At 40.1% G+C, this 27,300-nt stretch overlaps 2 protein-coding genes across 10 annotated transcripts in view; both read right to left on the bottom strand.

Moving 5' to 3' along the window:
- LOC145940555 (uncharacterized) overlaps positions 1 to 16,090 on the bottom strand; it is a 108,704-nt gene extending 92,614 nt beyond the window's left edge. The window contains exon 1 of the mRNA XM_083045830.1: positions 15,897 to 16,090. The gene's annotated coding sequence lies outside the window, so the exon portion shown is untranslated. The remainder of the gene's footprint in view (positions 1 to 15,896) is intronic.
- A 533-nt stretch (positions 16,091 to 16,623) lies between these two features.
- The window catches only part of Lim1 (LIM homeobox 1), a 43,563-nt gene continuing 32,886 nt past the window's right edge, over positions 16,624 to 27,300 (bottom strand). For 5 of the 9 annotated variants that reach the window (XM_083047341.1, XM_083047338.1, XM_083047339.1 and 2 more), the window contains 5 exons: positions 24,463 to 24,720; positions 21,616 to 21,857; positions 20,064 to 20,349; positions 19,309 to 19,497; positions 16,624 to 17,786 (listed from right to left, as the gene is read on the bottom strand). In XM_083047341.1, coding sequence (XP_082903467.1) covers positions 17,653 to 17,786; positions 19,309 to 19,497; positions 20,064 to 20,349; positions 21,616 to 21,857; positions 24,463 to 24,720 — 1,109 coding nt within the window. In that variant the 3' untranslated portion in view covers positions 16,624 to 17,652. The remainder of the gene's footprint in view (positions 17,787 to 19,308; positions 19,498 to 20,063; positions 20,350 to 21,615; positions 21,858 to 24,462; positions 24,721 to 27,300) is intronic. The other 4 variants (XM_083047342.1, XM_083047343.1, XM_083047344.1 and 1 more) reach the window with 4 other exon arrangements.

Here is a 27,300-nt window from a genome sequence, read left to right as displayed (position 1 = left end):
TGTATTATAATCTATCTATTTTTTTAAATAAATGTATGTATGTTTACAAAAGAATATCTAATAATTTCAAATAATAATTTAATTAAATAACTTGTTTCCTTTTTAATTGCTTGTATTTTAAAAAAAGAAAACCAAATAAATTTTTTTATCAATCTGATAGTAAAAATACTACTTTTATAAGTACATGGTTTCTTTTTTCTGGCATATTCATATATTAGAAATGTATCACATATACGTCAATATAAATAGTCTCTAGATAGAAATATCATAAGGTTTTACATATAGAATCACACACATCTCTTTCATTTTTCTCGCTATCACAAATAGTGTGAGACGACATATCGAGACTTCCGTCATCAAAGACGGATCTTTTCCACTTTGACGAAGCTACCTAGTATAAATGATCGAGTTTCATTCCTCCAGCGGGACCAGAGCTGCTGGTCGCGCTAAGATAAGCCTCCCTTGCAGAGAGGTCTCTTTTTCTCCCGCACCGTCACGACTAAGGGGGCGAAAGCACGCACGCGTGTGTCAGCGCGTAAACGTATCCGTGTGCGTTGAGACAGAGAGGTCGAGTGGGGTGGTCGGTCGTTCGTGAAATAAGCTCCGCGGGGTTTTGGTGGTCGCGCTTTGGGGCGGCTTAGGGCCGCCGCGTCTGCACGCACTCGCCCCCGACTCGAAACGACTGACTGCCAGTCGTTTTCCGCCCGCGTTCCCCTTCGTCTCTCGCCTATCCGTTGCGCGCACCCAAAACACACCCCCGAAAGGGCCCCCGCGAGCCCAGCTGCCGATGACGTTTCCACGTGGGTACCCGCGAGGCTCGCGTGTTTTCGACGTCGCCCCGATGATTTCGCTCTCTACATCGTACCACCCTCTTCTTCTTCCGTCACTACCCTCTCGCCACCCACGAACTACCCTTCAGGCCGCCGCGGCTGAATTCCACAATCGCGAATCACGATTACGTCCCTTCGAAATGAAGCGCAACAGTAGTAGTTTAATATGGTTAGTAAAAATTCGAAAATCTTTTGTACAAATTTCAATAATAATAATATAGTAATATATTAAATGTAAAGTGTTATATGTAAAAGTATAAGTAGTTTCTTAAATTTATTATTCATAGTTTAAAAAATAATTGAGAACGATTAATTTCTCGAATTTTTTGCTTTAAAATATAATGCAGCCTAAATAAAATTTATAATTTTTAATTCTTCTCATTACACTGCTCTTAGAATTAATATTTCTATTAGTAACTCAAAACCGTCTAACAAAAACAGTCTATATATATAAAGTTTTATGTATGTGCAACATGCATATATGTGAGATTGAATATTTTATTTTATGTCAAAAGAGGTATATATGTATATTTATATGTTCTATTAGAAAAAAATTATATTTTATCTTAGAAGACAATTTCTTTTACAATATACGTAAACCTTCACGATTATTTATCGATGCAGAGTCAGTATTGTGACATTCGTCGCGAGGAAGAGACTCGGAATCTCCAAGTGAACGCGAGTGATTAATCACGCCCGCTCGCCTCAAAGCCACGTCTTCTTTCTCCTCCTCGAGAGGTCCACATCTTCTTTTTCCTCCTTCCCCTATAACCCTACGCTATATTTCAGTCCGCTTCCAAGAAGTTATTGCGCGGCATCAAAAGAGGAGAGCTCCTCCGTTGATCCACTTCGACTACATATTATCGCGTTCCGATCGATTACGCGGTTGCTCTCGAGATTTCTAGTAGATAGCGAACGAAGGAACGAACGGACGAACGGTAGCATCACCTCGGGGGTTCGCACCAATCCCGGGGAATCAGCATAAGTGGGGTCCGAGACACGAGACACTACGAAGACCTCGCACGAGCCTGCGGGGGTCCGCGATACCCTAGATACGCATCGACACCCGGTCGTTCGTGGCGCGAGTCGCATGTCGTTCGACTACGGTGTGGTTGTTGCACGGGGCCCGGACCCCTCGTATAAACGACGATCGGCGGCGGCGACGGCGATACGGCTGCGGCCTCTCTAAGTGGTTTCCGGCTTTTTTCGATTTATAATCGACGGGAGACGATTACCGGAGGAGGTAGCGTTCCGGGGCCGGTCCTGGGCGCCTACTGTTGGGCCTCGCCACCGGCCCCGAGGGGATGTTTGATTATTACCCGGCTGCTCGTTCTTGTACGTTGCCCACTCTTTCTCTCTCTGTCTCTCCTTTTTCCCTTTCTTTTTCTCTTTCTCTCTCTCTCTCTCTCTTTCTCTTTTGTTTCCCGACGATAATCTTTATGGATCAGACATCGGCTAGTAAATTAGCACCTCCAAGGACAGCAGTAAAACAAATTGCGACGGGCATCCAGGAAGTAAGCGCTTCGGGGGAGGATACCGAAAGGACGAAAATCGCCGTCGAAATTTGCACGATAATTTTTACTGAAAACCTATTTTTTTCAAGACCGTTATCAAGACGATTATTATGACAATCAACTGATAATTTGCACGTAGAATTTATTACGACATATATTATGCGCGTGAGATAATATTGGACAATTATCAACTGTCAAAATTAAAGTCGAAAATCCTGTTTTGTTATATCTCACGCATATACTCTGAGATAACTTTAGATTTTTTTTAATGATAATATTAAATGAATTTTTACATAGAGTAAAATATTATAAAGAAATGAGAGACTAAATTTTTCCTGATAAAAATTCACGCTTTGCGTGATGATTTTTTTATCAATAAATTTTTTCATTATAGTTTTAATTAATCGTTATAAGGTTACAGCTTCGTGTTCTTTTTCCCTATAAATACGATATTTTTTCATTACGTATAAAAGAATTTCTATACGCACAAAGATTTAACATTTTCAACGATTTCTATCGAAAAGTGCACGCCGGCGAAATTCACGCATCGCATGATTCTCTCGCTAAGGCAAAGACGGTCGGTCGGGACCTGGCCCCGACACAAGGTGTGGTTCGCCGCGACGTAACCGGCGTATAAACGCCGCACGGTTTCGGACGTAAGTGGTTTCCGGCTTTTTCGGTTTATAATCGGCCGACGATTACCAAAGTAGCGTCCCGGGACCGGTCCCCGGGTGCCTACTGTTGAGTCGTCTCACCCCCCCTTTCTTCCCCCCCATCAATGGGCCCCTCGCCGCGAGGGGGTGTGCGATCGGAGGGATAACTTCTCTACAGGGCCCTTCAGCCATGATCAGATATACGTATACGTGGGCAGACGGACTCTCACTTGATCCCTTATCTCCACCTGATGCTTTATGGCGACACTTCCGACAGGACGCGTCTCTGACTAATCGAGAGCGATGAGGAGAAAAAATTGCCCGGGTGTGTCCGCGATGCTTGCTACCAACTACGCGGAAGTGCTCCTTCAAGGTGTACATTCTATTTGGCTGATTGATTTGGAATTTATTAAAATTTCTTGAGAACAGAGTGGAGAGATGAATTTTTTTATCACGAAATTATTAATATTATATAATTAAATTTAATAAATTTAGTTTTTTTCTTCTCACAATCAATAATCTTTAATAATCTAATAGACGAGCAGACATAAAAAAAATTTGTCGAATATTTTAAATGCTGTATTAAATGCTTTGAGACATAAATGGAAAAATCTATATTTTAAAAGTTTATAAGAATTTTATATAGTGTAGCTTTTTCGAAAATATATGCGAAACATGTCGCCTTCATCAAACTGTCAAAGCGATAAAGCTAAAGAGAAGAACTCTGCCATTTAATCATAACTTGCGTCGGAAATTCGTGCGAATACACCAATATTTTTTTAACAATGCAGCCTCTCTCTAAAAAGATTTTACTGATCGCTTTGAAGAGGCCTGTATCGGCTATCCGTGCCCACCGCCGGGTGGCCGTGTAGGTGTACGCGAGGATAGAAAGAGAGGAGTCTCGCGTCCGCGCAGTGGTAGAGAAAGAGAGAGAGAGAGAGAGAAATAGCGAGGGTAGGGTGGTTTAATCACGGGGGCTATCACAATCCCTAAGTGGGCTTCCTGCCCGCTTCGGAATTATAGATAATGTCAGATAATAATAACACACCCTGTAGGGGCAGGCCCCGGAGCCCACCAGAGGCAATAAGTATAAGGTAACCCGAGGCAGAGAAAGAGAGAGAGGAGGGAACGAGAGAGGGAAAGGGAGCCAACCTGGTCAGCGGTGGTGGTGGTGGCGACGGCGGCGTTGCTAGTGATGGTGGTGGTGGTATTAGTAGGAGGATAAGTATAGGCTGTGCGAGAGAAGCCAAGTGGGTTGAGGTGGACAGAGCTGGACGTAGGAGGACGTCGAAAAGAGAAAAAGAGAAAGCGAAAGAAAGAGAGAGAAAGAAACTTCGCTTCTTCTTCAGGGTTAGCCTTCTGGTATAAGCTGGGAGTCGGGAGTCGGGCCCAGCAGTCTGGGGGCCCCATACGTGCCAGGCCACGGGGTCATTCGGGACCCCCGTTTCCCAGCCCCACCCTCTGCGCGCCTCTCCGATCCCCATCTCGTCCAGCGTGCTGCTCTTCCCCCGCCCCTTCCGCTACGATCACTTTTTCTTGCTTCTCACTCCGCACACCTTCGACGACCCCGCCACCTTCGCAACGCGGGATATCGCATAACACGGTGTTCCTTCGTCTTCTTCTTCTTCTTCGACGTTCCCTCTTCTCTTTCTCCTTGAAGGATCGACGATCTGGCGCGGCGCGGCGTGGCTCTTCTTCAAGTTTTCCGTCTGTAGGAAGGCGCGACGATATGCGATTACCGCCGCGAAGATTTTGACAGTTCTCTTCGTGGCGGAGGGGGAGAGGGGAGGAGGGAAGAGATCAGCTAAACGAGAGACAGGTGAGATTTCCGAGGAGATAATCGCCACGCTCCTTGCCTCCGCGATATGCATGCAAGACACAATGTGGACGTTCTCATTGGATTTACGAATGCCGCGCCAGTGAGCAAACCGGCTGGGAATCTTTAATCGCGATAGCGTATGCAACGCGCTGTGTACGCATTTTACGCTAGCTTCACAGTTTTATCCCATCGCACCTTCACATTTAAGATTAATCGGTATATTTAATAATCATAGATCTTTAAAAATTTCGCTTTATCTTTTATAATATAGTCGGTTGCAAGTAAAAAGAATGTATATCTTGCGATACTAGATATGCTTTCTATCTTAAAATTGTGCAATAGGAACATTTTTCTATTACAAACAGCAAAAAAAATACATGAAATGTAACGCTAAGAAATTTTATTAATAAATTTCTTTCCGCGCACTCACCTCGCGTTTTTGATGCATCTATAATTGCGTGTTTGAGGAACACGCAATTTCCCTCAGAAACTGGTAAACGATTCGCATTAATCGACATCTTAAAAATTTTCGCGATGCAAGTCGAATTTCATGACTCGCGTTTGCTGGCTCTCAAGTCCACTTTATCCCTTCTTCCTCGGTTCCATGTTTTCTCTTTTCGTCCCCCCTTGAGAAACGCCATCAAAACATTTTACATCCCCGACGCCAGTCAGCGACGCCGTATTAATTAGCGCGCAGAAACGCGATTAGACCGTGGCGCCACGCCGTCCTCTACACAACCCTCTGTGTATATGTGTATATGCGCGAGTGTATGCCGTCCCTCGGCACGTAACGCGCATCGTAACCCCCGCCGTAAAGTGGCGATATGATATTCACCCGCCGACACCCCGGTTCGGGACACCCACTTTTCCGCGGACACCTGTTCGTCCCTCCGATTCAAACCCCCATTTCTCTATCCTTCCTTCTCTCTTTCTCTCTCTTTTTCTCTTTTCACCCTTCCCCTCCCTTCGCATGTCGCATTTTAAGCGAGTTAGAGCCCCCGAAAGAGACGGACGGAGACCCTACGCGAGGAGGAGCTTCCCCGCGGTGACCCTTTCACCCTCTCCCGTTACGCTTGCCTCTATCGGGACACACGGTTAGAGAAGGGAGGAGAGACAGCAAGTGGACAGATGGAGGGCGTAGCTCCGCAAACGGACGATTTTCCACCCCGTGCAAGTGCCACTATTACTATGTACCGGTGTGTCTTCCTTATGTCGATGCGCCCGTCGTTACCGTGCGTGCCACCCCCGACGAAAAGGGGAGTGGTACGAAATTGCAGCGGCGGATAATCGTCGCGGAATCGATGTTACATCCGTGAATGAGGGTGCTAATATTGCCCGTTCTATTGTGACGATTATTACCGCTGGAAATTGGCCCATTGTCGTCTACATTGCGCGTTAAGCATCGTTTTTTGACGGTTCCGTACGTTAAATTCGCCAAAATGCATTTATCGAAGTTTGAAAAGTTATGACAAACATATACATATACGTATAATACATATTATAAATCTACATGCATGTGCACATGTATACGTACCTTTAACTGATTTATATATTTGAATATTTACTGTACCTTTTTATTTATATTTATTATTATTGTGCTTATATTTTTTGTCCATTTACTATTATTGTACATTTTTTTAAATATGCAATCAGTGTATAAAACATTAAGCATATATCTAAATCTATATAATTGCAGGATAAAAATTCTTATCGAAACATCAATTTATCTCACATTAATAATTTTTGAAAAAAAATTGATAAAGAATTTTAATTTCTTATAGATTTAAGTATCACTTAATACTGACAAACATAAAAACTGCAATAAATGACACAACTCGATGTTTTATCTATTATTCTGAATATTTTCTCCTTAATGTAATCCTATGATAATTATAATTGAGACTAAATCATCCTACGAAAGATGTAGTGTTATAAAGTTTCTATATATTTCCACAATGTAAATTTCATAATTCTAAACATATTAATTGTAAACTATATTTCACGATGCTTATAACATATCAAAACATTTGAGATAACAATTAAAAAATAATTTTTCAATAAAACGAACGTTTGTTCACCGTCGAGATATTCTTCCAACAGCGGCAACACTCGACAAGACTCGACGGCAATCTCTGCCAAACTACGTTAATCCCCCCATAAGACTCGCTAACACAATTAGGACAACGCGAAACACAATTACCCTCGACGGAGTCACCCCGTAGCCAAGCATCCCGGAATTACGAATCGACGAGAGAGAGAGAGAGAGAGAGAGAGAGAAACGCGTTCGCTCACCACCCTGTCCTGCAATTTCATACACTCTTTCAGACGATTCCGAATTTACATCCAGTTATTGGACGCGAAATGGATGGTCGATAATACGCGAGTCTGACCAGACGGTCTAAATCCACTTGCCATTCATATTCTCACAAATTGCGCAATTAAATGAATTTTCAATTGATCTTAAACCAACGGATTTGCAGAGCTGTTAAAATTATTTATTATATTATTTATTATACTACTTGATATATCATCTTGATTATAATTAATAAAATTAGCGAAATAAAAATTGTGTGATCCAAAAAAATTATTAATTTAATACAAAATGTAAAAGTTTACAAGCTTGTTAGTTATATTTCCGTTTACTTTGGAAATACAATCGTTCCTGATCGCTCTTAAATCGCGAGAACAGAAAAAATCCATCAGGCGCAATCTAGAGATCGCTGTCCGGCCGAGATTTTCCAACGTCCAGACTCGAACAGCCCTAAGGGCAACGGGCCCGATCGAGAAATCGCGCCGTCATCGCCGATGGACCGTGACGGTACCTGTTGTTAATAAAAACACGAGGTCAAACGCGCCGTAACGTCGTCGTCGTCGTCCGGCGAGGGCGAGGGTTGGGGGTTGTGATTCCAGCGGAGTGTACTCTGTCATGCGCCAGGTGCCGGCGGGGTCGTTCGGGCGGGAAGGAAGAGGGGGAGGGGGAGAAACGGCGGGTGTGGATGCTGCGAAAACTCTAACGGGTGTTCAAAATGGCGTGGTGGAGTCGCCGATTCCCAGCGGGTGCTCTTTGTATCGTGCATTGGCGAACGCTCGCGGCCGATTCGGTGCGTACGCCAGTTATTTTCGATTACCTCCCTCCCACACTTCCACCCCCGCTGCGTCGCCCCCCTCCCTCCCCCAGACACTGTTTAAGCTCGCGAACAACCCTTCGCAATTGCGGGTTGATTTGGTTTTTTCGATGTAGCTCGACGACTTGAACGTTACTGTTGCGACGAAGAATGGCTAATATATGAATTTAAGGAGAGATTATAAGAGATAAAAATTACAATGAAAATATGTTTGGGAATTCCCTGAAGAATTATCCTGTATAATACAACGTCTAACAAATAAGACGTCTAAAAGACGTTCTAAAGATTTATGGTGTCTTCTCGACTAGAAATTACATCTTAAAGGATTAGGATTTCTTTAAGAATGCTTTTCATCCATTCGAATCGCTTGGCATTTGTATTCAAATATGAAGAATATTAAGATCTAGCATAAAATATTTTACAGTAAGACAATAATAGAAAATAGTAAATACCAAAATACTTGACTGACTAAATATCGAAAATGATATAACAAAGTAATGCGTCGTATCACGAGGATAAAAATCAGATATCGCAGCGGGAGCCCTTTTCGATCGAAAAAAAAAATGTGCAAGAGTTTGAATTTTCAAGCTTGGTGTGCGAACGGGGGTCGCGTCCGCGGGGGTCGAAGGCTACGTGGAAGACGGTGACGGCAAGAGAGGGTGCAGCGCGCGGGGGTGGCCGGCTGAGATTGCGTGCGTTTACAAAGCAAATGGCTTGAAAATAACCGAGTGGCGTGCCCCGTAGGCACCACAGAGAGAAAGCATTCATTGGTACGCGAGGGTACGCGAGGGTGATCCGAAAGTGATGCCGAGAGCGAGAACGCAGAGGAGAAAAAAGGAAGGAGTACAACTTTGTAACGAGAGAAAGAGAAAGAAACAGAGAAAAACAGAAACGCCACGGAAGGAAGAGAGAGAAAAAGAGCGAGATATGTTGTAGGGGGGGAATCGAAGCCATCTCCCGATGGTAGAGGTTCGAGAAGAGGCCCGAGACGCAAGAGGGTGAAAAATAAAGAGAGAGTGAGAGAAGGAGAGAGAAAACGAGGGGGAGAAAGAGACAGAGAGATTGTACGCGGGGAAGGGGTGGTATAATCGATGCGGACATGTGCAGTTCCCTCGGGGGTAGCAACCCCTAACTCGCCAAACCTATTTATACAACAATGCCCGGTACAACCCCCCATAAACCACCCTCACGGTGGACCACCGCCGTGGCTGCTGTTGCTGCACACTCCACCGCCCCTGCGCGTACACCCACCCCCGCTCTCCTCGCGCCCGCCCGCCACCCCCGAAAACCTTCTCTGTTGCCTTCGGTTTATAATCAACCCCTCTTTCTGCCCTTCCCTCTCTAGTGCTTGCTCCCTCGCTACGTCGACCAACCCCTCGACACGAGCGGTTTATCTTGAGGCCCGCGCGCGCGAGACCGGAGCTGGTATTTTAAATAGCAAATACTTATCTCGTCGACGAGGGACGGGCAGGCACCCTGATAAGCAGGTCGAGAGGGTGCAAGCGTGTATGGAACGATTAGGGTGGGAAATCGCCAAGAAGGCGAACGTGAGAGATATTTCTTTGAACGCGAGCAATTTTTATTCGCGTTATATTCAAAATTCTACATGCAGAAATTTTTCAATTTATCGTCTTTTCATACGCGAAGTAAATTAATATTTGATAATATATATTATTTTTTCATCAATTAATATAATATCATTAACATTCAACATATGTTATTATCATTGTCGTTATTATTAATAATGTTATTATTGTCGTTATTATTACTAATTAATTTATAATATATACTATTGTAGATATTATTTATTTAAGAAGCGAATGTGCATGCACATTTATTAGTGTAAATCACGGTAACAAATCCAAATTTAGAAATAATATATTCTAAGACAATTAAATTTCGAATACTTTAATAATAATCGATTCGCTTAATCGTTCTGCTTGAATATTCGCGGGATGGAAGACCGTTTTGCGCAGATGCAGTTGCAGCGCGTCACTTCCGAAATCAGAATTCTATACCGTTTCAGAAACTTGCGCCAGAAAAATGCGCGTGCTTTACAGGCGGAGATAAAGTCGCATATGGCGAGTGATACGTGCATTTACATGCATGTATGGTAATAAGAATGTTGCAAAGACCGTCGCGTTTATGTTAGAACAGACTATGCATGCATATACTCTATATACGAGACAACACGAAAATTCTGATAAGACGAAGAAAAAATTTCGCAAAAAACACTGTTATCAGATTTCGTCGAATTAACAACATATCTTTGACCATATATATGACAAATAAAAAACTTTATAAAAAGAGCTTGATTTTTTAAATATAATTATAAGTGTTTATATTCAACAAACTAATAAAGTAAATATTATTTTTCTTTTTACGTGAATGATGATAAATGTAACTCTATTTTTTTAATTTTCTATATAATTATATTAATTAAATAAAATGCATGTAATTATAAGTCACAGACTCAAGCTATCAAAATTAATTTCCTTCATTAATATCTATCCATTTAAATAATTTCATATTTTGTACGCAATATTTTATTTTATATATTATAATGACTTATTCTTTGTAATTCTCTGCATTTTTTGATAAAACTTTTCCTAAAAATTATCTAAAAAAAAAATTCAAAACCTCTTTAAGAGAGACACAAAGATCTCCTCAATGTCACTACGAAGCGACAAGACACTGAGTACGACCTGACAGCTAATACAACAATCGACGAATACACGATCGGAATACCTTTGTCTACATCCGTGTTTATCCCAGCTTGGAGAAAAAGACAGAGAGAGAGAATGGAGAGAGGGAGGTATATAGAGAGAAAGGCACATTCGCTTTCGCGTTCCGAGGACGTCACACATAGAGGTACAGCTAATGCCGCGTAAAGAAAAAAGGAACGAACTATCGGTTGCTGCGACGCGCAACGTCTGCAAGACAGGGGACGCTGGACGGCTTATGGGGACGCACAGGTAATCCGGATTTCGGATTAGCTTAAGCCCAGGCAGAACGCCAGGAGGTCCGTCTGCCGGACGAACTTCTGGTCTCCACCCGTCTCCTACGTGTTCGCTCTAAGAATGACGGAAACAAATACGAGCGTCGCGTTACGAACAACGTTTCTGTTTTTCGTTCGCTGAATCCGCGACAATAACGTCGCCACCCGATGTCTCCATTGTCATCCCACATAGAGCGACGTCATCCGAATTCACAACGATCCAAGAAAAAAAATACGTTTGAACGAAGGAAGGAACCAGATGGAGAGAGAGTCTCCGGAGATGAGCTGACTTTATGCGTAGGATGGTATCATATTGGAGGAATAAAGTAGAAGACGCTATCGCAATCGTACGATCGTTGAATCTGTCGCATTTATGTTACCATGAAAGAAAACTCTTCTCGTTTTTACAAAAACGTACTAGAATTTGTGAAATATTGTACGCGATTTCTTTCTTACAAGATTTTTTCATTAATAAAAAAAATTGGATACTTTCATCAATTTCATGCATCAAATCATTCATTTCTGCACGAATTTTATATGTTTTAGATAGTTTCCTTTAATGAAAAATTTCTTTATAAGATAAGAACTTCATATATAGATAGATTTTTCTCTAATATAAATTTAATTTCAAGAATCTTTCCACTTAAGATTGATATTATCTGGTCGAAATTATAACTGAACTTGTCAATGAAACTCAACAATTCATATCAAAGCGATAGCGAATCGATCGGACGACGTCGAAACCAGTTGAATGGCTTCCTCAAAAAGAGCTTTTCTGAGAAGAACTTGAAGAGAACAGAAACGGTGTTTCGACAATCGAGGGGATGTGGTTCCCGGGGGTTAATTCAAAGTTCTGTCGCGTTAATTCGAGCTTATGACAGCGCCCACGGTAAGCAGGGCGTGATTTGTAAGGCCTCCTTGCATAATGATAGCAGACGGAGAGGGAAGGGAAGGACTCGTTTTACGACACGTGCACGGACACGTGAGCGAGTCGCCGGAGCGCGTTGGACTGTGACACGTCGGTGGCCCTTGGCCCTAGAACCACCACCCCTTGGGAACCCCTCTTCATCGTCCTGTTCTACATATCTCCTCAAACGTCTCTCCGACGGGTAGATACGCATCGATGAATGTATAGCCGGTATTATCGATGGTATAGATAACGTTTATGTCGCAGTTTATCCCCCCGTGAAAATGTCTAAAGATTACTTGAAAAATCTAGATGTGAAATAATAATAACGATGTAGACATAAAATAGTTTTTAAACAAAAGCTTGAAATCTGCACACAGAAAGAGGGAGGGAGGGAGAAATAAATCTGGAAAATATTTATTAAAGTAGAAAAAAATGTCTCAAGATATTACATAATTATATGCAGTAATTTAAGAATGTAGATCATTTGTATTAATTGCGTGTATATAATTTAACCTGTCAAATTAATTTATATTTATTATATTTATGACATAATATTTCTCATATATATACATACTATGAATTAGTTTGGCAATCTAAATTATATACAACTAAACAAAAAAATTGCACTCTTTTTAAATCATTGCTATATTAAATATATCTTAATATAATTTTTTTTTTAATAAAATTGATAAATATTCAATATGCATATTTTTCAAATTTTTACATGCAGATTTCAAGGCAAAAGTTCTCATCTGAAAATTATTTTATGCCTGGAACCGTTTAAATCTCTTGTATAATTTTTTAATTATATATTAATTAAATAAAATTCGATATAAATTTAATATTAAGGTGTTAAATAATACAAGACAGCTTCATCATTCATTTCTGTAATGATTCAAGTTTCAATTCAAAATTCCTTTTTTTCTGCATGACAGCTAATTAATCGCGGCAGTATTCTGCGAGGTTTGATCAAATTTTTATCCTGTTAATACGATAACGGTGCACAAGAATGTCATTCGCTCCCGCACTCTCGTTTTCTTACGCCTTCGTATGAACGAAGGTAATAAGGGAATAGGAGGATACGCGAGAATCGGGGGAGAATGCGACCCCCCGGGGACGGTTTGTCCCTGCAAAACTCCCTCGGGAGCCCGTGGCATCCTGGGGCACGAAGGCGGGTCGCGCATCTGTCGAATCTCCCGAGATATATCCCGCAGGAGACTCCGCCGACGTCGCAGAATACACATATTACACGGAAGGCCGGCGCCTCCGTCAACGTCGTTACATCGCGTGTTACATCGTATATGCGCGCGCGCGTGCGGTAACTATCCAGCTAAATTACACGCCAAACTCTCGCCACATGGACAGCCCGATGATAAAAAGGGTCATGTCAAATCCGGGACGAATCAAACGCTTTTAATGTTGAATTATTTCACAGATGTAATCTATATTTTCTTATTAAAGAAATGCTTTCCTTATAATAAAGAATCGAAATTGAAATGTGTCATTTTATCAAACATTAGTTGCAATTTTTATCTTTTTAATTTTTTAAAAATGTTATATTTGATTTAATTTTTTTCACTATTTATCATACTCAAACATCTTTAATAAAAAACTCTCTTTACAATTATATTCTATTAAAATAATTTAAAGCTCGTTTTTTTTATTAAAGATGCTTGAGTATAATAGAGACTAAAAAGAAATTAAATCAAATTATATCCTCTTAAAAAAATTTTTAAAAAAACAAAAATAGCAACATAGATTTGATGAAATAACATTTCAATTATATTTTCTTATTATTATAAAAAAGAGGAAACATTTTTTAATATGGGAAGAAAATTTGTTCGATTAATTCAGATTAATTAAAACAGATAAAGTTTCAAATAGTGGATCTTTAACGAAATTCCTGTCAACGCCGCTATTTTAAACGAAACCTCGTTAGCGCTCATGTGTAGCCGTAAATTGCGACGCGGGACCACCAATTGTGTGCACACACTTACCATAGTAGATGCACTTGCAACAAGCGCTGGGAGTAGGAGCTGCTTGTATATACGCGGTGTGTACGCCAAACACATGGTGATATACACGCGGCAGCATCGTTGGCGGCCCCAGAGGGGCCGTGTCGAGGATACGAGGCGAAGGACATTCGTTCGACCCCCGGGGGCGTAGAAACACATCAAAATCGAATTCACCAGATGTCCAGACGAGGCGCACCCTCCTCTTTTCCTTTTCTCGGGACAACGACGCCGGGATCCGCTAACGACGTCAGGGCGACGCTGGTCGCAGATGCGTTTACGGCCGGCGATTTGGGAAGGAAAAGGATTCGGCTCGCCACCTGAGCTCGCCCCCTTCATCAAGAACATTTCTCTTACGAGAAAAAAAAAAAAAATAAAGAGATGGAAGTAACCGAGAAGTTGATGTGATGATAGTCACAATAGTGAGTTATTTAATTATTGGCATAATTGTTATTTTAATAATTAAAAGATTTAATGAAGTATAATTGCGAGAAATATATCCCAGTCAAAAATAAAAATAATATTAAATATTAGTGCAAATGCATGAAATGTTTTTGATATATTTTATGTCCATTTCTTTCCCTCCCTCTTATTCTTTCTTTTTTAAAATTACTTTTTAAATATTATATATCTAAATATATATAATATGTATCTAAAGTGATTTTAGAAAAGGAAGATTTAAATTAAAATTCGATTATATACACTGAGAGAAAATTTTCTCATAGAATTTACCCTGAAAATTATGGTAATCGTGGGACAATATGATATGGAAAGAATTTTATGAAAATTTCTCTGATTAATATTTATCACAATAAAAATAATAATATCTATCACAATAAAATATAAAACATGATTAATTTTACTATGCAGTTTAGTAAATATAAAACATATTTACTAAATTGCATAAAAAATTAACCAAACATATTTTATATTTTATCGTAATAGATATTATTTTTATTGTAATAAATATTAATCAGAGAAATTCTTATAAAATTCTTTCTATACCATATTGTCTCACGATTACCATAATTTTCAGGGTAAATTCTAAGAGAAAATTTTCTTTGTGTAATATTATGTTATTTTATCGATTCAATATCAATATAATTTTGGGGGGGGGATAACAATTACTATAGAAATTATTTATAATACAAATCAAGAAGAAAATAAAAAATGTTTAGATGCGAATAGCATATTTCGCGAAATTTCAGCGAAATTTCAACGACGGATTTGCAGGCGGAACGTTGGCGTTGTTATTTGTAATTCTGTTATGTCATTATACGCGACGAGTGTATGTGCCTGCTTTTCGCTTTGAATTTTTCCGCGCACGTCATTCCGGTATTTAGCCGGATTGCCTTTTGAATAAGTCCAACGCGCTTTTTGACGCGCGAAAAAAGCGCTTGTTGCGAACTGGCCGACACGCGGCGTATACATTTAACGTAGCGTAACGTGATGTAACGTAATGTGGCACACTTGATTGGCGGCATATAAACGCGACAACTGCATACGAAAGCTGCCCAAAGCGTATGCAAAAATATGCAAGAAACCTCTGTGACATAATTTATTTATAAACTATGTCCCTCAAAAATTACAAAAAATTGATTTTAGTTGAAAATTATTAAATTATCGCGAGCGCATAAAATGTTCCTGGATCTCTCGATCCTCGTAATATTCAAATATATTTTGCATAATATCGATTTCGTCTTTTCGAGTAAAAACGAATCTCACACATTTGTTACTTAATATTTTTAGTCGTCTCGCTGTGACAACTAATATTTCTTTTCATCCAGTTAAAAAAATGATTTAATTATAAAAAGCTATTAGCAGGTATAAGACTGTCTTCGACGACTTTCTCGATTCTTCGGCGTAATACCGTATCGAATCCATGGTCAAGTATCGCGTCGCTGCTCGTTAGGATAATGTCATTGAAATCGACAGTGACGACAGTGACAAGTTGAACGACGTCTGTCGACGGCAATAAGTACGAAAATCGAAGACAGCGTGACACGTGCTAATAAAAACGTAAATAGTTACTTACCTCATTAACTTTCGTCGTCAAGGGTGCTCCTGCGGCCGATGACTATCTATATCCGATGATAGTTACACACATTTCTCATTAACATAAAGCGAAGGATTTGTCGCATCGATAGCGTGTTGCAATCTTCGATCGACTAACTACGATGAACTACGACGAACTACGACGAACTACGATGAACTACGATGAAAATCACTTCTGGCGCAATCTAAGTATAATAAAAAAAAGATCGATTTTATTTAATTTTGCAAATAATTTTGTCAATTATCAAGAATTTATGAGATATTTTTGTAAAGACCAACCATCAACTAATTAACGAAAACAAAATTAATTAATTAAATTAATTTTTTACACTTGTGCGTAATTCATACACTGAGAGAATTTTCTCTTAGAATTTACCCTGAAAATCGTGGTAATCGTGGGACAATATGGTATGGAAAGTAAAATTTATCAAATATATTTTATATTTATATTACCATATTGTGTCCCATGATTACTATGATTTTCAGGGTAAATTCTAAAAGAAAATTCTCTCTGTGTAGATTCTAATTTAATTATTCGATGGAGTCTTTAGAAAAATGATAATATATTAAATTGTCATTAAATTGTCAATCAAATATATGTAATTGTTCTACCCTATCTTTTTCACCTATCATTCGCGATATCATTCACCCAGCTGAGGAAAAACACCACACGGTGAGCAGAAGGAAATGAAATGCACAGCTCCGTGTACGGAAATACGAGGTGGTTTATTATAATATTTATAATCGTTATGCGTCGCGGCGGCGCATCTCTTTCTCCATCTGCCTTACTCGGTGTATTGTGTGTTGCGTCACGATACACATATATATTTTATTTCCGGTGTGGCGTTTAATGAGTAAGTCCAGCGCAAATCGGCTCGCGCGCATTTCAGCAAAGAGAGATGATAGAAAGTGTTTCTGTGTGTTTTTTTTTCTCTTGTGTGTGTATTTACATCGATCTCACCGCCTTAACAGATACAAAAAAAATTACACGTTTCCTATTTATATTTATATTTTAATGATAATATTAGTACAGCGTGTATCCGTGCGTACGCACGTGTGACGTTGCGTATACACGTGTGTGTGTGTGTATATGTGTGTATGTGTGTCTAGCGATTCACGTTTTTATCAGGTGTACAACAGCAGATATCTACAGGGTGTTTTTCCAAAGTAACGTCGAAAAATAATCAACAGGGAGGGTACAATATTACACGATAGGGACCTTCGAATTTTATACACAATAATAATAATTAATAATAATTAATAATAATAATAATTATTATATTAATAATAATAAAAATAGTAACGAGATGCGTAATAATAAAGATAATAGCGTCGACTGCACAATATAACCGTGAATCAAGGAGCTCGAACAAACGCTTCGCGCGCGTGTCTCTATCTTACAGAAAGGAAGAATCGACGAAGAAGAGGATCGATAGTCACGATCGAGTCAATTTCAAAGGAAGAGGAGAAGAGACGAGGAAAGACGACAAAAAGAAAAAAAAAAGAAAAGCAACGAAGCGCCGAGCCTTCCGTGTCGCCCTCGCGAAATCGCGTTTCGCCGCCGCCGCCGTCGCCTGGGTGTCTTCGCACTCTCTCCGCTCTCGGCGGCGATTTCGCGATTTCATTCGGTTCTTTATTTATTTATTTTTTTTTTCTTTCTTTCTTAGGCGTGCGCGCGGGCGGAATTATTATTATTATTATTATTATTATAAGGGACATGTTAATTAAAACTCGTACTACCAGGCCAGCCCTTCGCTCTGCATCTGGTGCGGCTCGAGGAATCCGCCGGCCGCGACCCCGCCACCGCCGCCGCCGCCTCCTGGCCCGCCGCCGCCGTTCCCGCCGCCGCTCGGATTACCCTGCGCACCACCTGGAAACAAGCGAACGCACACGGCGTCGATGCCAATTAAGATTTAAATCTCGCAACGCGACGCGACGCGCGGACGCGACGCAGCAGCAACGGGTCAGACCCAGACCAGCGGCCGGAAGTCCCGAGAAAGTCCCGGCGAGACAATCCGCCGCCGGCGATTTATAAATATTAATATATACGATCTCTTGGCGATAAAATCGTATTACGTTTAATATTTCCTAACATAAATTCAATGACTTTTCTGACAATATAATTGCCCGACTTTCTTTTTTGACCTTATTCATTGCAAATTTGCAATATCTCTCGAAGCCAGTGACAATATAAAGCATTGGTCAGTCCTGAAATTCGAGTTTCATCATCATATACCATGTAATATCATTTTTCTTTTAAATAATATATGTATATGTACGTATGTGTCTATATATTATGATATATGTGTATATATATCTGTGTGTTAAATGTATATTTTACTCATTAAAATATTTAATGCTACATTTTTATGAATAAGAAAAACAAACACTCACATCTTTTAAACTAACAACTTTTCAAACTCGAATTTGAGTTCACAGAAGTCACGTTAAATGCTAAACATCTCTACCTTATAAATATTATTAATGCGATTATCGCTCTAACTATATATTTTCTTCAACAATTTAATGATATGCGTAATTGGATACGCTGGTGACAGCGGATAAAGTACTCATGAAGATCTGATGCAAGTTAGAAAATGTAGTTTTAAAATTGGATGTATCGCGAAAGGAAAGGTCAGGCCGTGATTGTCAGATCTCAATTATCTGTACGACAGGTTTCGAAGGAAATGACATTCACGCTGCCGCACTTTGTTGCAGAAAATTCTACTTAGTTAGAAATCTCTCGGGCGCGCATATCCTTCGTGCACGAAATAACATCGCGACTGTGTGAATAATAGCGCGATACAATATGATAAAAATGATACCGTGTGCGAAAGGTTAACAGCAACGTGTAATTTTCGTTTCAACGTGAAACGTTGAATGGCATGAAACAGTTTCGATTCGATATCGCGAGACTAAAGCGTTTCTAATTAACACGACACGGTATGTTCGATTTAACAAAGATGTGCATAATAAATCGTCACGAATAATCGTCATAAAACAGTATTGTGAATTATATCTCTCTTTTCTGGCAATTAATTTGTTTGAAAATTACAGAAAATTGAGTCGAGAAAAATCTAATATATTAATATTTTAGATATGTTTCAGAAAAATTACGATCGACATTTAAAAAAATGACTCGTGAGGAATATTTATTTTTTCGTGCAAAGGGATATTTTTGAAAAGACATTTCAATTTTCTTAAAGCGCCTCGCGAATTAATGATAGCATCACCGTCTAGAATTACGAAAATAACGCTGATATATCGGTGCGAGAGCGCAAACATAAAGTTCGCTCGCGGGCAGCCTCGGCACGATTGAAGTAGATCGGCGGTCGCGATTCGGTCGGTTTTTCGGTGGAAATAGCTTTGGCGGGGATATCTCCCTCTCTTACCTGAAGGTGCCAGGAACTCTCCGGGACTGCCGCCGGTGGGTGCAGGGGGCCCCTGTCCGGGGGGCCCCGTGAGAAATTCCGGAGGGCCGCCTCCCGCGCCCGGAGGTGGATACTCCCCTGCCACCGCCACTGCCGCTGCCATGCCCGCTAAACTGGCCGGGTCCAGGCCTGTCAGAAACAGATTACGTACTGCTCTCAGAGGGGATCGTATCCGCCCGGCCATCTCCGAAACCGGCTGTCATAATTATCGCGGGGGCCTACCTACTTGATTCGGGGTTTATTATAATTACGCGAAATTTTCTGGGACTAGACTCTCGGGCTCCGGTTTTCGGCGTAGATCGGCCGTTTTTGCTCCAAGTCGATCTTTCGAGGCAAACGGGGCGGTTTTAGTATTATCAAAATAAGATTCTTAAAAAAATTTTAATACACGATATGATATAAAAGTAGGTTCGAAATCATATTGATGTTTTGTTTGAAATACCGTTCTCTTATAGTGTGTTGAATATTTTCGGAGCTCTCGCGAGATTTCTTATTTGCTTCAAGCGCAAAATTAAAATTTATCCTTAAGTTGTAATAAGAAGAAAATGCTGTTGACACTAATAATAAAAAGTCGAATTGTTCTGTCACTTGTTCAGTAAAGCAATCGCCTGTTAATCGGTAGACGTGAGTCGATTCCAGTAACCCCCGCAAGTTACATTTGAGTGGGACTTATTATTCTTTCGTGATGAAAATAAACCAAGAAAAAAGAGACTTACCTGGATTTCCCGTGCCGGCAAAGTGCGGCCCGTGTGGATGCGGAGGTGGATGAGCGCCGAAGAACTCGTGATGAAAGGCCACCGGACCGCCGTAACCGAATTCGAATTTGTCCGGGCCGAAGTATGGAAAACCGGGCGGTGGACCATCCTCGCCGCCGAGAGCGCCTGGATTTAGATTCAACGGGAAGCCGCGCATCTTGCGCGAACCTCCGAAGAAGGGATTTCTGCCCATCGACGTCAGCTGTTTCAGCCTGCGCTCCTTACTTCTCTTGTTCTGGAACCAGACCTAAAACCAGCAAGCGGACAGACCGGCCGCCTTTAATCGCTGAATTATTTAACGATGGTCGGCCTCTTCTCTCTTCGTCATCGTTTAATTTTCGCATATTTGTCTTGTAATTATGAATCTTATTTAAATAGATATCAAAGTACTATATATTATTTTACATTTTAAAATATTCATGTTTATTCACGTTATGATCTTTTTGTGATAATTATTGCTATATTAAACTATAGATATATATCATTCTCTTTTCGATTATATTGTAGACACCTAGTATATTTTGAGCTTACATTATTTTATTCTTTCCTTTGCATTATTCTAGGACGCACAAAAAACATGGCAAACAATTTTTTATCGGCGATAAACTGCAATTTTACCGGCGGCACTGTCGCGAAATTATTTCGCGGTAAATAATATGGCGTCACCATGCCAAGCAAATTATTCTCTGGCAAATGATTTGTCGACGCATTTTTTTTTCCTTGTTATTTGCGATAGCGGATAATATTTTCGAGCATAGCATCGCTTTAAGCAATTTAGCCGGCCGCATAAAAATATCATATTTTGCCCCCCCGATAGCAAAAATCATTATAATATAATCGTTTTATAATATCAGACCTTTTATTTTCTATATTAATAATCATCTTATTTGAGATAAGAATAATAAAGAAAAACAAATTAATTAATTAAGAATAGCAAATTAGGAATCCCAAACAATAGTACAACAAAGTATTCAATAAGGATTACAATATAATATATAATCACAAGCATTACAAAATTAAGAAAAAATATAGTTAAATTATTCTTATTATAAGCATTATATATATTAAGCATTGTGTAATTATTACAATTATTGAATAAAAATGATTTAAATATTTTGACTCTAAAATTTGGTTAAAAAGTTTTTAAAGTCTTTTATTCTGAGGATAATAAAATCATTGTCCTTTTTTAAATATTTTTATTTAGATACTGATTCTTTCTAAGAATAAAAAATTAAAAATTATGCAAAAATGCACTGCGATGCAATGTCTTAAAAAATATTATAAAATAAATTGAGAAGAGAGAAGAGTAAATTATTATTCTTATTAATTCTAATAAAATTTTAACAATTTTTATTTGAAACTTAATATCACAAAATTTATTGTTAGCGAAAAGATGCGATCATTAAAATTTCGCGAGAGCAAAAACGAGATTTGGTAATCGAAAAAAAATCGTCGACTTTTTTTCAACGCACAAAACACGAAGGCGGGATGCGAGAGAGAAACTTTCTCTTACCTGTATGACTCTCATGGGCAGACCGGTCTCCTTCGCCAACTGTTCCCTGATGTGCCTGGTAGGCTTCGGGGTCGACGAGAAGGCCGTCTTCAGGATCTCCAATTGTTTCGCCTTTATGGTGGTCCGCGGGCCACGTCGCTTCGAACCGGCGCCGCCGTCGCCGCTGCCACCGCCGGCGCCGCCGTCCGGGCTCTTGTTCTCCGTTTGGCTGTCCCTCGTCTCGGGATCGCCATCCAGGGAACCTTCAACCGATCGAAGCCAAGCTGCCACATCACTATCGTATACGACCACCATCACCGTCACCACCACCATCACCTGAGGCTTACAAGATTCGCCGAATCGCTACAGCTGACAAGCGTCAACAAAGTCAGCCCCATTGCGAGAAAAGCCTGTATCGGCCGCGATAGCGAGTTTCGCAGACGCGCCTATCGATTTTAAACACAATGGTAATTCTCGAAGAGATGGAGATATGACTTTTCTGAGAGATGACTCGGTTCGCTTTTTGTTTCCTGCCACTTTTGAACCCAATTGCGTACTGACACACGCAAACACATACATACATATATATATGTATACATAACTAGAATTGATAAATATAGAAGAATGATAACTTCTTTTCTAGATTATAGTAACATTTTAACTGTAAATTAAATGTAGAATAATAAGATTAATTTTTGATAAGAAAATTGGTGCAATTTCATCTTCATATATGTATGATTGTCGGAGCACATGTGTATAAATTTTTATTTTCGCGAAATAATCGTAAGTAAAAATATATAAAACCTTGCTAAATTTAAATTAAAATCTGTATAATCCATCATTTTTCCTATATTCAGATCCTAGCTTTTTAATAGATGCCAAGCTATTTATATAATTTACACAATTTATAAGGCAATAAAGATGTCGGCGTCTGATGGGAAAAAGGTTGACACACAATATTTTCAGCGTTACATCGCACGTTCGTTATACCCGGTCGTCGATAGCGAAGGGATAGTCGGTTTCTTAATCCTAAACTATGGGTATCCGCTGACGGGTGACTCTTCGATAATCCAAAAATAACTTGTCATCCTGAGACACGAGTCATCATTGCATTACGGGAGTTTCTAAGTAACGCCCGTTGAGTTGCGATCTCTCGTACAATAACACAAGTTATTTATAAAAAACGCATTATAGATCAGGAAATTTATATATGCACATACGTACGTACCGGATGTCTTTATACGAACATTAAAAGTTAAAAATAGATAATGTCAATGTTTCAATGTCAAAGCAACAATAAAATTTGTACATTAAAAAGTTCTAAAATTTAGTAACGGGATGTGTTCTTTCATTATTTTTTTCTATTCGACTTTTATCTCACGTACAATTTCTCCATCTATTTAATTTTTATCGATGTAAATTGAAAATTGAAAAGGGAATAAAATAAACAAATATCTAGAGAAAATAATAGAAATTTTAACGATTGCAACGAATGTGATTTTCGTCAAACGCTAAGGCATAATCGATTGTAAATTTGCCGAAGTGATCATAACCGAGAGGCTGAGAGCGCGGTAGGTCTGGGACACCCCGTGTATCCTGGTATCTTCATCGGCCGGATCGAGGTAACAACAATCGAAGCCAATCCCCCGGAAGCGATGCGAAACCCCCATCGGATTATCGTGGCTGCTGCCGCGCGCGCTGAAAGCCGTACCCCGCATACGCGTGCACACGCAAACACACATGCATACATAAGTCTCTCGACTCTCCACAATAATCTATACACACGCGTATATATATGTACCGGGTAGGTAGGCCTTAACCGCGGGACAAAGAAAATGTTTGGACAGTGTCACACTGCACAACGAGAGGCCACCCTTCGTGAAGACACCCGCTTCCTCCCTCTCTGAGGGGAGAACGAGATGCTTGTGTTGCGCGTATAGTGTACGAGACCCACGCGAGGAGGGTTAGAGCCTATAGGCGATGTATATAGCTAGGACCGATTGTTGTATGCGCGATAAAAGAACAGGAGCCCATATAATGGCTCGACAGCTTCTCCTGCATCGCTCTCGGCGATTCGTAACGTCGCGATGCCGCGAATTCGTACTCGCGAGATCGTAGGGTGACCTGGTAATGTGTGGCATTCGAGGGTGGCTCGATCGAGTCGCTAATCGATTGCTCTTGATCGAGTTTCGAGGACTGCGGGGCAACTTACGGGGTGAGCGTGGTCTTAATTTACTTGCCAATATGTACACGCATTGTATGCGTGAAATGTCTAAAGATGACAGCTTAGATGTTTCACGCGTACACTATGCTCTTTACGTTTGGCTACTCGATTATTGACTTTCATTCATGATCCTTTGCTATTCTTTTGTGACATTTATCTTTCATACTTTACTTTCAGATAATGAAAATATTTTCTTATTCAAAGGCAATTTGCTGCTGTCTATTTTATAAAAAAAAATTATCTCAGCGTTAAAATATCGCGTTTGCATATCGCACACAAAAGCGCGATTAGAGAAATTAAAGATTACTTTCTCCAAACTTTATTCACAAAAAATTTTTTATTATATCTATCAGAGGTAAATGTAAAAAAATCCGTGCATTTTTTTAAAACTTAATACACTATTTTTTCAAACAGATTTTACTCAACCGTGAAAAATAATCGATTCAACTTAAAACGAAATTAAATTTTCTTCACACATATATTATAACATTTGCATAACTCTTTCTACTATTTTACGTCAAAAAATAATTCTTAATAAATATTTCTTTACTTTTCCTTAGAGAAAAAAATTGCACGAATTTTTTGCTCTACCTCTCATGTCATCCTAGTTGTACAATATCTTTCGCAAACAAGCCAGAACTTACCTTGATCCTCGGAGTCCTCCTGCTTGCAGGCATCGCTCCCGAGAGGTAGTTCGCCACCGTGGCCGACGGTTTGATCGCCGGGACCACCCGAGCCAACGTTATGGGATCCCAGGTGAGAGCCACGAACTGCCGAATCGTGATGATGATGGTGGGCACTACCGTCCTCGTCCTCATCTTCCGATCCTGAGCCCATGAGCGAGTCTCCGCCTGCCGACAGGTTGGACGGTTCTGCTCGTGAACGACGCGAGACACCGATCTCTTTAATAACATTGACGAACGAATCGCTGATTTTTGAAACAACCGCGATCGATTCTATGCACGCACGAATTTTATCGCTCTTCACTTTGGCACAGAAGCGAAACGAAAACTTCATCGACAAAGTATCTTATACTAAAATAACAATTTAAAAGTACACATCTAATTATTATGATCGAATTTTAAAAAAAATTGAAAACTAATTCGTAAGATAAATAAAGAAAAATTTATTTATGATTTTACTTGATAATCGAAAAGTTATTTCCGTTTCTGTGTAATTGCAAAGGTGTTATTCCTTCCAAAATCAGCGATTCCATTTTCAATAAACATACAGAAATAGATTATATAAGTATCATAGTGATGTTTAAATGTAAAAACAGCTCAATTCATAGTTTTTAATTAACGTTAAATTATAATATTTTTTCGCTTAAAAGAAGCAAGATTATGTTGCCGACGGCGAGGACTCTGTACGAAATATTTGAAGAATAGTTTTTTCTTCGATATTATTTAATACATAGCATAATTAAAAATAAACTTTTTTATAAAATTAAATAAAAGTTTGTTCATATTAATGCAATATATACCATTCTGTAATTTATCAAGAAATAATAGTTTTTTATTTCTTAAGAGGAAAATCCATAATCGTTATAATTCTCATTTAGTACTTTAGATTTAATTGATGTAGGTATATAATTACTTCAATTGTAAAATATGTCTGCGAATAACAAGCAGTGTTTCCAAGAGTCGGCTACTGGTACCTTTCATTAATAGCGATGTTACGCTCGAAATATTTTCAACGCAGCGCAATATATTTTATGACTGGAACCGCCGAAAAAATGGCGATAGGTGTCTCCGGATATTAATCGTCTCTACGAACATAATTATCGTACTCTCTCAGGGCTCGCGCCGCCGAGAGAGAACGATGGCCACGGATTCGACAACCGACAAATGGCCAAGCGGATGGCAGAGATTAATGTTGAAAAAGTGTCGAGCATCAAGACGGTCATGTCGTTTAATCATCGGCCCGAAATCATTCTGAAAGCTCGCGTCAACATTCTGCCCCCAGTTGCGCATCAAATTCGTTCTCCACGCGATAAAGATTTCGAACGGTACTCCACATTTGCCTTCATTGTTCCATCCAGTTATCCATATTCAATATTAAAAGACGGTGGTAAAAATAATTAGCAAAAGAGGATAGAATATATATGAAATGTATTTGTGCAATTTCTGGCTCTAACTGAAGATTAATTCTTTTATCTCGCATCGAACTAAGATAAAATAAATTTTTCTTTTTTTATTTTAAAGTATCTGTGTAATTTTTTTTATCATACTTCATCAAATATTATATCGCGCGCGTTGTGTTTTATTTTTGTTTTGTACTATTTATTTTGTTCTTTGTGTTATATGTCGGTTCTTTGGATTCCGTTTCTTCTTTGTTATTTCTTTACAACGGCTAATCCCTTTCCACGAAATCTGACCATCGTCGTTCTCGTCGAAAAATCATGAAATCCTTCCGCAAAGGCGCCTTTTCGAAATGACACTTGACGCGGCTTACGGATCCGCTCCTGGATCCGCAGGTATGCCCACCGGAGAGCCCCTTATGACGCCAACAATACAACAACATCGACGACGATGACGAACGCTACGCAACGCGAAACTCATCGACGACGAGTCGGCGGGCCAAATCGGCCGCGGCCGAGGCGTAAATCATTTTCGTGGCGCTCTCTCGCGCTCGCGTCGGCTGTCCCACGACATTGTCTCACGTACGGCGAACACAACGCGGCCCCGTCGAGGCCCCGAAAGAAAAAGGCGATCGAGCGAGGAGAGAGAAGAAACGGGTTGTCGGGACGTTTTGCGGTTTCGGCGTCGGCAACGGAGCGACAAAAGGTTCGCCCCCTGCCTAACGACCTTTCGGTTTTCGTTTCACGGCTTATATACGAGTGGGGCCCTCGTGAAACCGAGCCGGCCCCTGCCGTCTCTCTCTTTCCATCTCTTTTTCGGCTGGTGGTTCACGGTGGCATACGCGCCTGGCTGTTTTCACAGCTTGCCGCTTTCTCTCTCTCCCTCTCGGGGTAGAAACCCCCGTGAAAACCTGCCCATTCCCCTCTACATCCACCGATGCACCGGTCCTCTTTTTTTTAAACTGATCCTGACTCCGTGAAATCTGTGGCGGCGTACGCGTTGAACTGTGACCCCCTCGACCTCGCCGCTCGAAAAAATAAATCCCGAAATTCTCAACCACTCCGGATCCTTGCCGTTGCTCATAAGAATGCATGAATTTAATATGGGATATTGATAATTTAACTCGTTTCATTTTTAATACTATAAATAATAAAAATATCAAATTTTTAACACGTTTGGTGACTTGTTGTATACACCTTTCTCACGTCTTCATTCATATGAGACAAGTGTCTGAATATTTTAAACGCGAATATTCCTTCTGTTTCAACGGGCATCGAAACATTGTGTGAGAACATCGGCGGCCTTCCGGTTCTCCGATAGAACGTCGAAATCGGGACGGGCTGCTTCTCGACTTCGAGATCGGCGAGCGGCGGCTAGCGCGATAATTTATGGCGGCCCCTC

Source organism: Prenolepis imparis, unplaced genomic scaffold, assembly GCF_030444845.1.
Source record: "Prenolepis imparis isolate NDT839.2.m4 unplaced genomic scaffold, iyPreImpa1.0 SCAF_9, whole genome shotgun sequence".
Classification (NCBI taxonomy): domain Eukaryota; kingdom Metazoa; phylum Arthropoda; class Insecta; order Hymenoptera; family Formicidae; genus Prenolepis; species Prenolepis imparis.
The sequence above is the reverse complement of the archived record's forward strand: the minus strand, read 5'-3'. Positions and strand labels throughout refer to the sequence as shown.